The sequence below is a fragment of the Staurois parvus genome, unplaced genomic scaffold, assembly GCF_062004578.1.
Source record: "Staurois parvus isolate SC_StPar_1 unplaced genomic scaffold, SC_StPar_1.0 ptg000564l, whole genome shotgun sequence".
In the NCBI taxonomy this organism is placed as follows: Eukaryota; Metazoa; Chordata; class Amphibia; order Anura; family Ranidae; genus Staurois; species Staurois parvus.
The window spans coordinates 10,210,447-10,229,043 of NW_028318360.1; the positions used below are offsets into that span (position 1 = coordinate 10,210,447).

Here is an 18,597-nt window from a genome sequence, read left to right on the forward strand (position 1 = left end):
GAACAGCTTCAAGTTTAAAGCGGAAGAACAGCAATCTGGAGCTGATGTAAAACCACCAAAACAGCAGAAAGATGCTTGTAATGAAGGGGGGGGGGGGGATTTTTAGTCCCCGTTAGCCATGGTGACAAATGTTAAATCACTTTATACTTAGTAACTATTTTTAGCATCAGCTAACGAACCAGATGGTCTGCGTCAGCTAGGAAGGCAGAGCAGAATGGGAATGTTCATTGATCTCTAAAATGCCAGTTACTTGCCATTGTTGAAGAGCCATACACAGAAGACTAGTCCAGTGATGGAATGCAAGTCATTTGCCTATTCTTACCTGCAAACCTCTCGACTAAGCCTGGCCATACATTATACAATTTTCTTGTACAGGTTTCCTTTAGATTTACCAAAACAATATGAAGTCAAACCTAAAACACTTAATTTGGATGCAGTCTGGCAGGCCCTTGCACTACATAGATAAATATAAAGGACATTTGAACAAGAAAATTGTATGCCCAGCTTTAGCCGGTTTGCACAGTCTCTAGGTAGCCTGCTCCCCCTTTAATACAAATGATGATCCAGCATCCACTTGCACCAAGACCATTTACACATCTCCGATGCACTGAGGTAACCCATCATTGTGAATGGCACCCCAAAGCACTAAGGCAACACACACAACACTACCATGCATTGTGGTGCACTGCATTGGAAAAACTGCTGCGTGTACTTATTTGTTCTAGTGTAAGCAGCCCATTCAAAATGAATAGGCAGGCTTAAAGCAAAGTACATTAGCACATGCAGTGACACACAAGTTAGGCAAACCATGAATGAGCCCTAAGTTGGGAGTTTGCATGTTCCCCCTGTGCGGGTTTCCTCCCACACTCCAAAGACAAGCTGGTAGGTTAATTGGATCCTGTCTAAATTGTTCCTAGTATGTATGAATGGGAGTTGGGGACCTCAGACTGTAAGCTCTTTGAGGGTTAGTGAGAGAGAGAGTAGCGGTGTGAATTGACGGCGCTACACAGGTATCTGTAATGAAAATAAACAAAAAACTTTTCTTTATATGAACACAAGCACTTGTCAATTTTAAGCATTACTTATTGCACTGTAGTAAAACCTATTTATCAAAGCAAACAAAGTTGACCATTTCTTAGGGCCCATTCACATCTCTGCATGTGTTATATTTTAGTATAAAATGGCAAAAGCAATGCACATATACTCATGTATAAATTAGAATATTGAGAATATATGGTTTGAATATCTGAACAGGGGGAAAAAAAAAAAATTTACAAAACAAATCCCCCAGGAAAGCACCTTAGTGTGACAATGGGAACTGAATGTACAAAAACAAGAAACAGACATAAGCATGCCTGCTGTCAGGTCTTGCAAAACAAACATCTTTCTCCACAGAGAAGTCACACTCTATGCTTGTCTGGGTGTCCCAAACAATCAGACTAATCTATGGATAGCAGGTAAACAGACAGAATAGCAATATTTTTGGCTCCTCTGCCGTGAGCCCCTACACCTCCCTGAAGTGGCCATATATGTGTCATGAAATGCATTTGTGTATTCTTTATGTCCAAATATATACAAATTTCTATGAATAAAAGCATAACAAGATCACCCTTAATTACAGGTACCTAAGGAGTTTTGACTTCCCTGTAAATTTCATATCTTAGGGTACAGTAAAACACACAGGCATCACGGGGGAGGGGGTGGGGAGGGATGTAAAAGGGACAGAGGATACTGATTTGGATGGGAAGGAGCAGAGGAACAGAAGTCTACTTTGGCTGGTCACTGGTGTTTGAGGGCAAACCCCCTCAGGGCACCTCCATTTTACAAGTCTTCCATTTTGTAGCAATGCAGAGTAAACCAAGGAAAAGAAGGGAGGGTGTCTTGTACTGTACTTTAAAATGTGGAAACTTTCTACCATAAGGAACATATTGAAACATCCTGGGACAGGGGAGTGCCCGGAATATGAACCAGCGTGGATGTGCTCTCATGAGGCTCTGACTATTCTGCTAGTTTATCCTGTCTATGGGGAGCACCTAGCCGTCATCCTGCTCAGCTGACCACTCTGCTCTGCCTAGGGAGCAGAGCCCTCTTTACCCATGCTGTCCCAAAGGACACAAAAGAAATACCCCTGTACTGGAGCTCTGAGCACCCCTCCTACTACACGTGGCGCAGCCATCTTGCATACACGTGTACCGACCGGACACAGAGTGGCGGTGCAGACTGCCTGGAGGGACATGGACAGGGATGCTGAGCCCAGGGATGTCCCCCTATCTCCTGTGGAGGCTCTACCTGGAGATCCCGCTACTTCTACTATTCTGGCAGCCATAGAGACAAGTAAATCATACCTCACGTTCAAGATAGACTCTGTCATTAGAATGTGGGCTTATCAGAAATGACAAGATTAGGGGCATTTCTGAGGTTGAAGAGACAACATCCTCTCAGACCCACACCCCGTCAGACTTCCAGCTCACGGTTACTCTCCTTACGGCCCACTATGATGATGCTGACAACAGATTGTGCCGGAATAATGTATGAGTAGTGGGCCTGCCTGAGGGTGCTGAAGGGGACAATCCTGTTTGTTGAGGGCTATTTTAGGCAAGTGTTAAATTTGCAAATCGGTCTACCCGGCCAACCAGGTGGAACGGGCACACAGAGTCCCAATGGGATCCAGGACTCCTCCACACTCCTTCCTGGTCCGGTTACTGAATTTTCGGGACCTAATTTTGGCAGAGACAAGAAGACAACAATCCCTGTGGTTTGAAAATGCTGATCTTCACTTTTTTCCTGATTTTTCACCTGGGCTGCAAAAACATCAGATACCTTTGTTGATGTCCAGAAGAGACTCATGGAAAGGGGTCTTCAATACAGCATGTTGTAACGCAGCAAGCTTCGGGTTCAATATAAGGGCACGAATCACTATTTTGATACCCCCTGCTTCTGCAATGGACTGGTTGGACTCCCTGTCCTGATTTAAAGTCTAAAAAGTGTGCCTAATGCTTTCCATTCTCCAAGGATGTGGTCGGTGAAATGTTCTTTTTATCCCTTCTCATTTTGCTATTCGACCTCGGTTCACAGACAGAAGCAACGAGGTTGGTCCTACATTCTGCTGCAGAGGGGAAGGTTCCCTTCCTCCCACCATTGCCTGGAATGTCTGGGGGCTTGAACTCAAAATGTAAAAGATCTCATTTTACAATAGTTGAACACACACTCCACACCTGGTCCTCCAAGAAACTCACCTGATGGGCAACAGAATCCTCTCTGAAGCGAAGCTGGATACAGAGAACCTTTCATGCTACGTTTTCTACCTATGCCAGGGGGGTCTCTATACTATTGCATAAAACATTGAGCTGTGTAGTACACAATGTAATCTCAGACCCAGGGGGGCATTATGTGGCAGTTGTCTTGGAGATCGCCTCTCATAAAAGCTAGCGGTGGCTAATGTTTACATCCCCCTCCCTTTCAGGATGCTGTTCTGTATATTCTTTTGGAGAAACTTGCTCCCCTACTGCCTACCAAGCTCATCATGGCCGATTTCAGTAAGATCCTTGACTACATGCTGGATACTTCCAATCCCTCTAGAGCACTAAACTTAGATCTTGCCACATGGGCGGACACAGCAGGGTTTACTGAGCTCTGGCGGTGGAAACATCCTACTGTCAGACAATTCTCTTTTCTGTCAGCGGTATCATTCCTCCTACAGAATTGATCCGGCTTTTGCCAATGCGGCTCTTTTACCCTGGGTTGCTGAGGCCGTTCTCAGTTGCAGAGACATCCAATGCTATTGCCTCCTTTCCTAATTGTAAAAATTGATAGGCCATGATGGGCTTCCAATAGAATGGTACAATCATTACATGTATGATTTATCCCCCAGGCTCCACCACCTCTACGAGGACTATTTGTGCAATAAATCTCTTCCTCAGTCCTTTTGAGGCTCATGTGGTCCTATTGGCCAAACCAGATAAGGATTCCCTGCAATGTGCTTCTTACAGGCCCATAACCCTTTTGAATACGGATTTCAAAAATACTCAAATTCTAGCTACCAGATTATCCAGTGTTACATTTATGAGGAGTTTCTCAGATGGATTGGCTTGCTTTATGGCCAATCTAGTAGCAGCAGCCATGAAGTCGGGAGGTAGAATATCAGCTTCCTTTTCTGTCGGCAGAGGCACGAGACAGGGTTGCCCATGGTCACCCGGTCTTTTTGCCTCGATGATGGAACCTATTGCATTGGCCCCGAGAAGTTCCCCCTTGGTGCAGGGCATTCGGGTGGGCAGTTTGCTTGAAAAGACCGCATTATATGCTGCGGATGTAGTGCTTTTTCTAAAGGATCCTACAGTCTCCTTACTCGCTGGCTTGGACATTTTAGACTATGCAGCCTCCTTTTCTGGCCTGAAGATGAATTGGCACAAGTCTCAAGTGCTGCCATTGAGTAGGGACCTTTGTCAGCCTCCAGCGGCTACTTCGGCCCTCTGGTGGGTGACTCAGGTTAAATACTTGAGGCTACATATTACTAGGTCAGTTTCTGATTTCATTAGGCTGAATGTTGCGGCTATAGTTTCCTTTACTTAAATATAAAATCAGTGCCTGGAGGAATTGCCCTCTTTCCATGATTGGGAAAATTAATCTACTCAAAATGAAATTTCTCCCTGTTTTGCTTTATGTCATACAACTCACCAGTCTGGATCCCGAACTCAATTTTTCAGTCTAAACATAGCCTGATCTCTGGCTTTATTTAGCTAGCAGTATTGCAGCAGCCATGGAAGGAGGGGGGAATGGTGGTCCCAGATTTCCACATATTTCCTAGCTGGGCAGCTTATGTTTGCTCATAGATGGCTCACGAAACCTCTTGATACAGCGGTCACCTTGGAGGCAGCCATAGTGGGTTGTCATGTTTCACATGACCATCATATGCCTTTAAGTGTTCTTTGTATTTTGTCTCTGCTCCTCCCTTTCCTTTGGTTTAGTTCATGCTGTATAGATAGCCCCACCTTTTTGTTAATTTCCCAGTAATGCACTTCAGCTTCTAGCCTCATGTCTTATGGAAGTAGATCACATTATGAACTTTTGACCTATCCGATGTTCATTGTTGATTCTCCTAGTTTATGGAATAAACTTCACAAGATCTACAAGGTGTTGTCTGGATTGAGTCATCGCCTGTGTTATTCAACTAAAATTGGAGTTATCGCTATCACATCATAACTAAGTTACAGAGATCACACTTTCAATGCTTAGATTGGAGACAGAATATGGGTTCCTACAAAGCCTTAACACTTGGTTCATCGAGGTTGCAAAATCCCCTCACCCCCAGACTGTCTATGAGATCTGCAGGCCTGGATGACAGCGCATGGGAGGCAGCCTGGAGGATCCCCCCCACTCTCCTCATGCTCCTCTGGAAAAATCCCCATTTAGCTTATTTTTGTTTTTTACTTATGAGGATCCAAAAGTGTGGGCACGCTATGGGGTCAAGACCATCCGTAGGAGACTGATCATTCGCCTGGCAAAAGTGAACAGAAGACTGGGTGGTGACCTTACACAGTTCAGTTAAGGTGGCTTGGTGCTAGATCTAGCAGAGTGGGTGCGGAGGAGCTGCTTTCTCTTTGCAAGGACCTGAGGAAAGAACAAAGGAAATCCATTTCATAGAAGCAGTGCCTCTAAGAAGAAAAAAAAAAAACAAAAACAAAAAAGGTATACCCTAATGGCTCTATGCCCAGGCAACGTAGACATAAATTTCTTTGGGTGCTTATGAGCAGGGAACAAGAATGGCAGAAAAATATTCTCATCGAGAAGGAGCATTGAAACCACATTTGGAAGAAAGGATGGTCCATGGCATAAAACATTGTCACTGTGGAGTAGGAGGAAAGGCTCGTTACAAAAAAGAGCCATTAGTTCAGAAACACGTCGGACAGATGAGATGGCTACCAAAAACGCAACTTAGCTGGCAAGAATCTCCAGGGGAAGATCCTTGGAGTTCAAAGGGTGGTTTCTGCAAGGCAGAGAAAACCAAATTAAAGTGTACCTAAAACATTATTTTTTTTTTGTTTTGGATAGAATGGAGAGGGATTAAGACACCTGGGCTCAGGAGATCAGCAAAGAATTTAGTAGTGACCCAATCATCAGAAACTGCACATTATGGCCATTCATTAACAGGGAAGGTATTTCAGGTATCTGTGCCCAAAAGGGGCATGGTGAGAGAGGAGAGTGAGGCTGCACAATGCCAACCTTTTGAGGACAGAGGCAATGAGCTTTTCAACATTAGAGGCTTTATGCATTAAACCTGCTTGTTTGTTTACTATACTGACAGTTTGAAGGAGATAAATCTTCCACAGTCCCCTCCAATACTGCCTCAATATCTTCATTCCCTTCCAAGTATGCATCCTCTAGGACAGGCATATCATATCTATCTCTGCTTTTGAAATGGGGCAGGGAGAAGAGGATGGGCATATCTGAGCAAAGGACAAGGAAGGCTGTAGCACAGCCAAAATGTGAGATTCAGATATTCTGCTTTAGTCAAATAGGCCACTTGATGCTTGGTTGAAAGAGCTACAATCAGATGCCAAGATCAGGCTCCAATGCAAGGGATGCATTGTCACCCAGGAGGAGTGTTGTGCATTCCTGCTGTTTAGAATTGACTGCCCTTTGCCCAGTCTCTACCATAGATACAAGTGAGGGTATTTCCTCAGTGGAAAGTGGGAGACAAGGTAAGCATGTCCAGAAAGAAGATGCGGTCACCCAGGTGGGCAGGAAGCAGCCCAATTACCTTATAAGTGGCGTTAAAGTGTGCGACCAATGGTTTGATGTAACACATGGCCTTCTACCAGAGACTGAGCAGTCGAATTTTAGAGCCAAGTTGGAAACGTTTGCACTATAAAAAAGGCTTTTAGATTGTAAGCTGTAACGAGCAAGGCCCTCCAATTCATCTTGTATTGAATCATACTGTAACTGTACTGCCTGAATCAATCTTCTAAAGCAGTGATCTTGAAACTGCAGGCCTTTGCTTGCTTTTATCTGGCCCTTGGGGCACAATTTGGCCCAGTGACACCAACGATGGGTCACTGTCTATTCCCAACGATGTTTGGACAACACCAACGTTGGGGCACATTTCCGCCCAATGACACCAAAGAGTCACTTTCTATTCCCACTGTTTGGACCTTTTCTACTCCCAATAAGCCACAGTCCAGCCCTCCTGAAATCTGATGGACAATAAACTGGCCCTTTGTTTATAAAGTTTGGAGATCCCGGTTCTAAAGCACAAACTGGCACAATATAAAATTCTGTATAACAAAGTGAATACAAGTCAAACTAGCAAGTTTTTTTTAACAGCAACAGTCAAATATAGGATGACCTTGTCCTACCTGTCCACGACTCTAGATTGTACGTAATGTGCAAGCTTTGCCCACCACAGAGGTTATACCCCCAAAGGGGTCTTCAGGGACTGGGTTCCATAGCAATGGTCCACAGCCCTGGAACTGTATAGCACCCTGTGGTTGCTCAACGCATTGCGACAAGTGCCAAGGTTAATGCCCATGCAGAATCCCATGCCAGAAACAACAAACACAGTGTGAAGTCTGGGTACAGATCCCAAGATTTTATTGAGGTTGCACCTATCTGAATACACTGTTCTGTGTAGACATTAGAGTTCCAAAGTAATAAATTAAAATTAAAAAAAAAACAAAAACGCAAAAACAAAACATTGAAGCAGATTTCTCGGCAAAAGAAGAGGTCACCTCACCTTCAAACACTTGCAAAAACTGAACTCAGAGTGGGGTAGGATTATGAGGCGGTGCCCCAGTGTCCAATCACCTGAAGGGACACACCTATAACTAATGATGCATGAATATGTTGCCTGTGTCTTGTACTGTGATCAAGATAAAATCTTAATAAAATTTTCTACAGGCTGTGATGGTTTCATCCTAGTTAGTTTAGGGATAGAGCATCTGCTGGGACCAGAGTCCTAGTGCCAATGTACACCCTGTCCTGTCCCCTATGATCAGCTCAGCGGCTGGGACAAGACCAACTTCATACTGCACATATTTTTTGTAAAGGTGAACTAACCCTTCGAGCTCTTTCAGTACTGCACATATAAGCTCACCTGCACTGCTTACAGCACTCTGGTCTACAGGCTGTCATGTATTTTCTTGCTAATGTTAGGTTTTCTTTTTAAATCCACGACCAGTTTATTTTTTTTGAAGATTTGTTATTTAGAACCAATTTTAAAAGTGTGTTTTCATTATATTTTCCTAAGGCTCCATTCACATGAGGGCGTTTCAAATCGAACGGAATCGCTGAGATTCTGCCTTCGGTTTGACAAGCGTTGTGAAAATGTAAAAACTCACATTTGTGTGTTCAGGTGCCATTCATTTCAAGGTTTCGGTGTTTTTGCTGTGATCGCGGTGCGGTTTTCTATGCGACAAACAAAATCGCAGGATGTGCAACAGCCAAACATGGTTCTGGATGAGTTTGTCAAGCCGAGATCGCAGCGAAAACACCTTGCATTTTCAGGTGCAATTGAAATGAATGGCACCCGAATGCACATTTTCACATTGTGTTTTCAAATTGCAGTTTTTCCGAATGGAGCCTAACAGGTGAACTTATTACTCTTTAAATATATTAACATTCCAATGTTATTTTCTGCATTAGTTTCATTTATATTCTGCCTACTTGTCCATGTACAGTGTATGCTACTTTCAAAATGTCTCTTGTGACACGTTGCAGTTGCCAGTATGTCAGTTCTCAACTGAACTTTCAAGACCTAAATGGCTGGTATCCCGCTGATGTGTGCAGCACCACGGCAACCCAATATCTAAAATAGAGGCTAAGATGGTGCCATCGTCATTCGCAAAAGGAGGGTTTAGCTCTGCTTTAATACACCTAGCGAGTATAGAGAGACACACACACACCCCCCCCCCCCCCCCAAGTTGCTTGCTATGGGAGCATTCATGCAGGCTCACGCCCCAGCCAGCTCTGTGGGTCCATAGACACAAAGTGTGCAGCTCCTCCCCTGGGAAGGGGGGTAAGGCAGGGTCTGCATACTGAAGTTTTTTTAAAGGTTAAAAAAACCATTAAGCTGAGAATGCATTAAGGTAACAGAACCTCAATAACCAATTCACACATGTGTAATGCAAATTGAAGCTCAAGTTTCATAGTTAATTGATAGGGGGGAATTCAGGGAACGGCATTAGGTGAGGAAGATTTGGTCTTTCCCTAACTCAAGGTCTTGATGTATTTTCAATTGTGAAACTTAAAAAAACACATCTAAGGTGAAGAACTACCTAGAAGGCTTAACCTCCTCTGCAGCATTGTTTCTATGCCTGGACAGTAGGAAACGATCTTCATTGAGAGATGGGGGATTAGTTTCCTGTATGGGAATGAACATGTTGCGGTCCTAAAAAATAATTTGGAAACTTTTTTTGGTTTGTTTACCAGGCTGTGAATAGCTAAACATAAAAAACACACCACATAGCCAGTTTGGGCAGAGGATGAGGATTGGGACCCTGGCACGGTTTGAGCAGCTGACCTCCCTTCTCTCCTCCTTTTCTTGGCATTCCTTTCTACTTTTGGGCATTTCCCTAACATAATATTTGGGTATTTCCATGCATATTTGTGCTGTTAATGCCTGGATTGCTTGTCAACATTGTATCCCCTGATCCATAAACTTATAATACATGCGTTTTTGGAGGCTTCAATCCTCTGCCCTTCTCACATGAAACCAACTGTTGGATCACTTCTCATGGTCTCCTTACTTTGCATAAGCACGGTCAATAACCCATTTTTTTCATGCTTGTCCTGCTCTGTTATGTATATTTTGTATTTCTATCAATCAAAATATTAAAGAAAAAAAAAAATAGATGCAATCTAGGCCTTGTGTCAAGCAAATGTAGCATGCTTTAGACATCCATTTCTGACAATTCTGAAATCAATTAGCGTTACTGCTCATACATTTGGTTTGCTTTGAGCTATTTTCTCAGTTTTATTAAAATCCCAGCTGTTCCCAACCAATGAACACAAAATGGTACAAAGCTGAGTGGTACAAAGTTTTAAAAAAAGTTATCCAAAAAAAAAAAAAAATAAATAAATGTAAAATTTTAGTTATACAAATGGGTTAACCATTTATAGCATTTCTGCAGCAGAAGTGAGTTGATGTAAATTTTGTTGATCACTTCCAAACCACCTGTCTGTAAAAAAGCAGCATTGGAATGAACTGTGCTACTATGTTGATGGGCTAAAATTGCAGTGAATGAAAAAGTATAAGTTACTAATATCAATAAAATGCAATTAAAAAAGGAAAACAGACCACTATAATCCTAAAGAAGCACAAGTCTTTTCTTTACTGGAAAGACAGACAAGGGGTCAAAAAGGAGCCAAAGTGGATAAAAATCAATGATTTAAAAAAAAAAAAAAAAAAAAAAAAAAAAAAAAGATTTGATTTAAAAATCAGACTTTTTTAAATAAAATGCTTTTTGAGGAAAATATATTACCATCCAAAGGTTATTCCATCATGAAATAAAGATTCGTTTTTTAATTATGTACAATAAGGCTGTAATGATGTTTAATTTTTTTGGTAAATAAATTCCATGAATCCATTCACAATGTCATGCTCTTCCAGAGGTTTTTGTAAGATTATTGGGCAGTTTCTCTGCCTACAAGATATTATCACAGATGCTTGGTTTACTTTTGCAGTTCTCAAAACTGAATTTGACTCAGCGGAGATCACATGACTCTTCTTCACAGCAAAAATGTTATAACATGAACAGAGTTAAGAAAAAGACCTTAATCCTAACTTCTACAAACCTATGAATACAGAATCAACCCCTTCAGTGCTAAGTTTCAAGAAGTTCAGTGAATAGAATAGAAACAATATTTTTCTGATTGTTTGGAGTGGAATAGATCTGCACAAGAAGAAAGTGAAACTAAGTGTGAGGAGGAAGGGGCTGACAGTCTAAGTTTCTTAAAATATATATATTTTGTTTAGCCAAATTAGTTAACAAACATGGATGTTTGTTTAAGCAAATAACATTTGCTGGAATGTTATTGTTTCAGTTGAATAAATCTATTTAATCTGTTATTAAGGTAATGATTATTTTTCTCCTTCCTAAGTACAACAGAAAAGTTGTCCAAATATGAATGATTAACCTATTAAACTGCGGATAAAAAAACTAATATGAAAAGTTGTTATTCTAAAAAGCTTCATCTACTTGCATATTAAAGTTATACCAGCAAGTCTTTATGTAGAAAACTAGGATTTAAATCAAGCCTTACTGAATAGTGATTTAAATCTGTTTGATTTAAATCAAATCCACCCTGAAAGGAGCACAACTTTCTACACCATCAAGAGGCACTAAACTGAAAACAGGTCTGGCAGAAGCAAAGCCACAACTGAAAAGGAAGACTAGTTTCTGGGAGTCACTCAAGACCATCGTGAAGCTTAAACTAAAATGCAAAACTTCTTTTGTTCTTTGGACAGAGCGGAGGGTATTAAAACCCATCAGGTATTATTCGTGTGTCCGAGTTAGGGAGATTCCCACCTCTTCAATTTGTCTTGTTTACCATTGTCATTAAAAGTGAAAGTAAAAGAAAAACCCAAATTGGGTTGCCCTGGGAAAAGAAATAGGAGGGAACATCTTCCAATGAGGACACTAGTTCTGGTGACCTGGGTGTCCCCAGAGATTCTCTTAATTTGCAGGTATTTCCTCTCACATTCTGTTTTGACTATGTGATAGGAAGTCCAGATAAATCCAAACCTTACTCTATCCAAAATGAAAGAAAAAAAAAAAAAAAAAAAAAAAATAGCCTATTAGTTCTACTTTAATGAAACTTTATTCTTCTGTTTCCAAGGCAAAGGAATTGTAAGTGGCTCTTGTGCTGGAAACAGAATCATTGACTGACAACCAACAAAAAAGCCTTTCCATAATATTTTGCACCACCATGTTATACTCCCTGGCCTACACCTAGTTGGCAAGTTTATCCTACAGAAAAAGAATGAACCAAAGATGAAGCCAATTTACTGAAGAATGGAGCAGCTGCACATGGCAACAAATCAGCATCCAGATTACATTTTTAAAGCCTAACTTAACATGCTAAAATTAGAAGCCAATTGGTTACTAGGCACAGCTGCTACAGATTTGGTTTGCTCCGTTTTAGTAAGTTTTTAAGTGTGGGGAAGGACACAAAAATTGATTGAGTATTCTGGCTATTTTTTTGGCTTTCCATGAATATAAAATTAACCTCACAAACACAGCAAAAGCTCAACATTTCATTTAGGCCCACATAAAATTAGAAATAAATTGGAGGTATTGCCAGTTCTTTCAGGGATAACACAGCCACAATAGACAAAAGGAAACACAGGAAGGTTGAAAGAAAGCACACATACTTCATCAGAAGCTGAAAGTAGGCACTGAACTGCAGCCTGTTTCTTCATTTCTTCCATGGAGAGATCTGAACTCTTTTTCTTGCCTTTTCCCCACTTCTTGCAAGCTCCCTTTTCCCAGCCCAAAAAGATGTCATTTTCCTGTAAAACAAAGACACAATGTATATAGGCTTGCATACAGTATTTATCACCATGTCATTCTCAGTGAATATACTTTGACCGAAAAAGCAATTGGTAGGGGGAATCCACATATGATTACTGTGCCCTGACAAATATATGTATGGGCGACACCACAAACAAAATTGCTACTATATAGAAAATAGACTGGAGAAAGACACCAGCTTGAATCTACTGTACCATTAATTATAAAAAGTGAAAAAAGTAGGTGTCCTCACACTCTCACTGTAGCATCCTCTGACCCCATTAGCAGTTCTCAGTCCCCCTTCACCCCCCCAATAGTGTCCTCTTTCCCCCTCCCACCACAGTAGTGTCCTTCACAGCACCCTATCTCACTACCACTGTAGTGTCCTTGCCCACCTTCACATCACTCCCCCACACTATAGTGCTCTCTGCCCAACACATTAGTATCCTGTTCCCCCAAGCGAGGTGTCCTTTGCCCTCTTCACATCAGCTCACCACCACCCCTACTATCCTGTCCCCCTCCTCCAACAGTGTCCTAGGGTCCTGTACCCCCTTTCATATCATCCCCCCACTATAGTGCCCTCTGCCCCCATAGTAGTTTCCTGTTGCCCACAGTGTTGTGTCCTCTGCCCCCTTCACATCACCCTGCCCCCCGGTTATGAATCACCTGTTGGCTCCCTGCAACCCACGGCTTTTCTGACCCCCGGTGTATACAATTGCAACGCAGGTCATACTGTTACAATTGAATGTTATTGAAAATGACCTAAGTCTGCAGTGCTGTCACTTTTTTGCAATGTAATATGGCAACCCTCAGGCCTTCTGTACAAAATGTAATTTCCTATTTGTGTGATTGGCTCCCTGATTTTTCCAAAAGTCTACACTAAGATACAAGTCAGATTTTTTGAATCCCTTACAACAAAAATACCTTTTTTGGTGAGATACTCCCAAAAGGGAAAAAAAAAAAAAAAATCTAAAAAGGAATGCAGACCCTGCAGATTTCCTCATTGGAGCCCTGCAGGTGCAGCAGCTGATAAATTTATAAAATCACTCCCATACAGACTGACTAAGCACATGAACACAAACATCAATTTCTTCAGATTAACAAAGTTAGGACTCTGCAAAAGTTTTTTTTTAAATCCTTGCAATGTACATAGATCACCCAGAAGTGAATGCTTTCCTCTCAAGAAAAGTGGAGTTGTGCTTTAAATTATATGAATGTTAGACCAGTCATGGTATTAAGACTATTGATTTGCTGCATATCCAATGAAATGCCTGTATGTATAACATCCATGAGATACTTTCATGTGTGCAGCTTCAGAAACATCCCTGAAAGATCCCTTGAAAACTATGGTCCCACTTGAATGCAAAGAAAAAAAATGTGTCATACAACCTTTTCATATCAAGGTGAAAACCGGTAAGTCTAACTGTGGTTTTCCCCCAGTTGTCTTCCAGGACAGCCCCCGAGGGGATAAACAAGAGTTTACCCATATATGGGGTGAGGGAAGACAACAGCTTGGAAGACTTTCCTCCCAAATACGTGATCCTGACTTGCTAGAGCGACCAGGCAATAATGCCAAACAAAAGTGGAGAAACTTAAAGTAGTGGCTCTACAAATGTACTCTGCGATGTCCACCAGCTATTTCTGCCCAGGAATGGACAGCGCTGTGCATCCTTGTGATGGTTGCCGTGAGCCACCTTGCAATAGTGCTTCTGAAGAATTTTTCCTTTCTTCCTGAGGAGAGAATAAACAGATTCTGACAATTTAAAAAAAGGACTTTGTGGCCTCAAAATACAATTAGACAATTTCTGACGTTCAGCCGATGGAGCTCCTCGTTATTGGCTGGCTTAGTGCAAAAGAACGGAAGCACTGTCCTACGGCTGAAGACACTTTTGGGATGAAAGCTGGGTTTGTCCGAAGAAGTCATCTGTCATTTAAAACTTGTAGACAAGGTTTTCATACAGAAAGGGCCTGAATAGGGCAATAGCCACCAGAAAAAGTTTATAATGTGATAAGCTTCAAAAAGGCCTCAGGTTCAAAAGGAGGCCTGATCATTGCCATTTAGAAGATCTTCTTGGAGTGTCCTCTGAAGATACACCCTGAACGCTTCTATTTGTACTTTTATGGTACTTACGGCTAAAGCCTTTATCAACGCCATCCTATAAAAATTCCAAGATTGTTGCAGAGTCCTTGCTGGACATGCTATGGTCCGAGATCCAAAGATTGAATTTCTTCCAAACCTTTAAATATATAGTCCTTGTGACCAGTTTCCGACTCAAGATATTCACCAACTGCTCAGAAAGTCCCTTTGCTCTTAGGATTTTCTCTTCAGAAACCAAGCTGCTAGATTCAGCATAGGTATATTGGGATAGTACCAGACATTGGAAAAGAAGGTCCTGCCTACAAGAGAAAAAAAAACCCACAAATCCACCAGGGAGGGAAAAAACCATGCCCACCTGGGCCAATTGGGTGCAATCAGGATTTCATGAATTTCGATAGTACCCTCAGAAAATTGCAGAGGTGGCAAGGCGTAGCAAAGAATGAGTGACCACAGGTTTCACATAGCATCTACCGCTAAAAGCTGATCTCCAGAATCCAGGGAGAAGGTGGTCTGTAATGTCGCATTTTCCTCCGGGTGAAGAGACCAATCTTCCTGCGATTCCTGTTGTCAGCTTAGTCGGTCAAGCTGTTCTACTTCCCTTTTAAAATGTACAGTTGAGATTGAAATCAGGTTTTGTTTCTGCACAGATAAAGATGTGTGCTATTTGCATTAGACTCTGGCTCTTGGTGCCCTCCTGCTTGTTCAAAGTAGGCCACCGTCGTGGTGTTGTCTGATGTACTTCTTGAAGGTGACCTTTGAGCTGCTCCGGGAATGACCGTAGACCTCTGGCCACCACCATCCAATTGGACAGTTTTGTTCTCCTGCTGGGTCCACACCCCTTGTGCCCACTGACCATCCAGCCGGGCCCCCCACAAGCTGTCGTTAGGATTGTGGAGATGGTAACCATTGGAGACCCCCTTGGAAATTGTTCTGATCTCTCCACCACGAAAGTGAGCATTTCAGACTCCTTGGTAGGATCACTTTCTCCAGTAAATTTTTCCCCTTGAAATTTCGTAACAAGGCCGCCTGAAGTGGTCCTTGGTGACCTCTGGCCCACTGTATCGCTGATATTAAAGAGGTCATGAGATCCAATACGGACAAAATCTCATAGATACAGGATGATTGTCCTGGATCTGGACCACCCTCTGGTTAATAATGGAAACGGTTTCTTCTGGCAGAAAAAAAAAAAAAGTCTTCTGCTCTTTAGAGCGGAACCGAATATCATGATGGAAACTGGTTTGACTTGTCTGTGTTGACAATCCACCCCAGCTTTAAAAGCCAGTTCTGGGATTTGCAAAGATCTTCTTGAAGCTTCTCTTTTGATGCTGCCAAGGAAAGATCGTCCAGATATGGCATTACAATTATGGATTGAAGTCTTCAAACCAAGGCCTCCACTAGGACCTTGGTAAAATATCCTTGGAGCTGAATTCAGGCCAATCCATAAGGCTCTGCTCTGGAAATGATAAATTGTTCCACCTATCTCCACTGCTAACCGGAGAAACCTCTGAGAATCTTTCCTGATGGGCATATGTAAATACGCATCCCTCAGATCCATTGTGGCCAAACAGAAATCCTTTGTAGTAAATTCCTGACCGAATAAATTAATTCAATTTAGAACATAACTGTGTTCAGGGGATGAAGATTCAGTATTAAACAAGGTTCCCCCGAAGGCTTCCTTACGACAAAACACGAGTAAAAACCTACTCCTTGTTCCTCCCTTCGAACAGGAACCAGGAGCTTTTGATCTACCAATTTTATGAGGACTAGTGGGCAGGGACTGTGCTTTTGCCTGGACTCTTGGTAATCTTTTCTCAAGCAATCTTGAGGGGGGTCTCTCTTCAAACTCCACAGTATAGCCTCTTTCTATAGTACCTAAAACAAAATTTGTTGGATGTTACTTGAAGCCACTGTAGAAAGAAACCCTGCTGCTGTCCTCCTAGCATCATTGCGGCTTATTATTCTGGGACGGTTAAACAGAATGTGTCCCTTTGGCCTCCCCTTGTGCCCGTTCCAGTGCTTCTTAAGTTTAACTTTTGTTCTCTTCTCTTGCTTGATCCCTTAATGGGCGAAGAAAAACTTCTTTGGAAAACGTTTTTTTGCCTGGAAAAGTCTTCTTCCTGTCTGAGGTCCGCTCAAGCTTAGCATTGGGCTTGGGCCCAAACAAGAGATTGCCTGAAAATGGAATACTACACAAATCGTAATTTAGAAGCAGTGTCCCTCATCCACATCTTGAGCCAGACTGCTCTTCTAGTGGTTACCAACAAGGCTGCTGTCTTTGCAAAGAGCTGCAATAAAGCCGATCGCTTTGAAGAGGGTAGGGAAAGACTTTAGTAACTCTTACCTGAGGGTGCATACTAGCAGGTGCTCCTGTAGGTGTTAAAGGCAATATTTAAAATTCCTAGCTGCAGAGGTTGTAGCTAATGCTGGTTTTACGTTTGCCATGCAGACATCCCAGGATCTCTTTATGATCATGCCGCCCCTCCTGTCCATTGGGTCACTAAACTCTCCCATATCTTCAAATGCCAAATCTGTGTGTTGTGAGACCTTAGATAGTGGTGCATCCAACTATGGACATTTGTTCCACATGGAATCAGGGTTGTCACCAAACAGGAATCTCCTCTTTAAACTTCCTGGAAAAAAGGTCCTCTTTTCCGGTTCTGCCCATTCTTTTAGAACCATGTCTGTCATAACCTTATGGACAAGGAAGACTTTTGGTTTCCTTTTGTGTAAACTTTGGTACATTAAATCATCGTTAGAGAGTTCAAGGTCTTCATCCTGGATTTCCAGCATGTCATAAATTTCCCCTAATAGGTCATCCATCTATTCCATTAAGACCTTGGATATTTTGCTGCTTTAGAGGCCTCACCCTGCCCCTCCCCTTGTTCCAAATTGGAGTTAAGAGGAATCTGGGTCCCCACCCACGGGGCTACAGAAGCTACTCCCTGCTGACTCTGCCAAGCCTGAGGCCACTGAGAGCAGAGAAGAAGGTACTTGTTCAGGCTGACTAGTTAAAGCTGTAGGGACGTTGACATCTGTAATGAGCTTTCGCACTGCTTGAAAAGGTGGATTGCACCTCTTTTCTGAGAGAACTTAAGAATTTTGCATAGGGTGAATTTGCTTCAGCCTTCAACAGGATTACGCTACACTGGCAGCACAGGGATTTGTTGTAACTAGAAGACAATCTAGTGCCACAATTAGTTTACATCCTCTTTGTGGGCTTGTCCTCAGCTGTCTCTTCCTCCTAGAAAAAAAACACAGGAGGAAAGCCCTATTATAGCCAATACAGCGGAACCACCCCACACCCATCTGCAGCCAGTACATCCCTATATGCTCAAAAGACTTTGCAAAAGGATCTCCACCAATCTGCAGCATTCCTAAGAGCATCTCACCATATGTAAAAAGCTACACAGCTCTCAAGATAGCCCTGCTATCATATCTGTGTGCCACAGGCGCCTGCATCCCCCAGATGTTGGGAGAAGTCCTTCATACTGGCCCCTGCGTTCTCCGGCAACTAGTGTTCTGATGCCCATGCCGTCAGCAGAAATAAGCATCTGATCTAGCCCTCCCCTTCCTATAGCACCATTGGAGTGGAACCGGAAGTGTCTGGCATGCCTGGATGAGATCACATCCCCCGGTCACATGAAGTCTTGCGTCTTCCGGACTAGCCGTCCAGCCTCTCGCTACCGTAAAGTACGAGTGCACACTCTACCAGCCACAAGATGCTGCACTGCCAAGGAGGCCCTCCAGCCTCATTTCCTTGCTGGGCAATGGAAAGAAGCACGAGCAGGTACACTCCGGGACGAAAAAAAAAAAAAAAAAAAAAAAAAAAAAAAAATTGTGATGGAAGCGTAGGCAGGACAGAACACAAAGAAGACGGGGAACACACAAAGCTTTATTGAACTATGAAAGACAATCAGGACAGTTCATGGCACTCCACGACATGCGGCTTGTAGGGACACCCACGGTAAGCGGGCTCATGGGGTCTCGACGGGA

The 18,597-nt window shown here is 42.6% G+C and overlaps 1 protein-coding gene across 1 annotated transcript in view; it reads right to left on the bottom strand.

The window, feature by feature from the left end:
• Positions 1–18,597, bottom strand: part of KIAA0232 (KIAA0232 ortholog) — a 56,677-nt gene that overhangs the window by 25,969 nt on the left and 12,111 nt on the right. Inside the window, exon 3 of the mRNA XM_089691596.1 lies at positions 12,368–12,505. Coding sequence (XP_089547722.1) covers positions 12,368–12,505 — 138 coding nt within the window. The remainder of the gene's footprint in view (positions 1–12,367; positions 12,506–18,597) is intronic.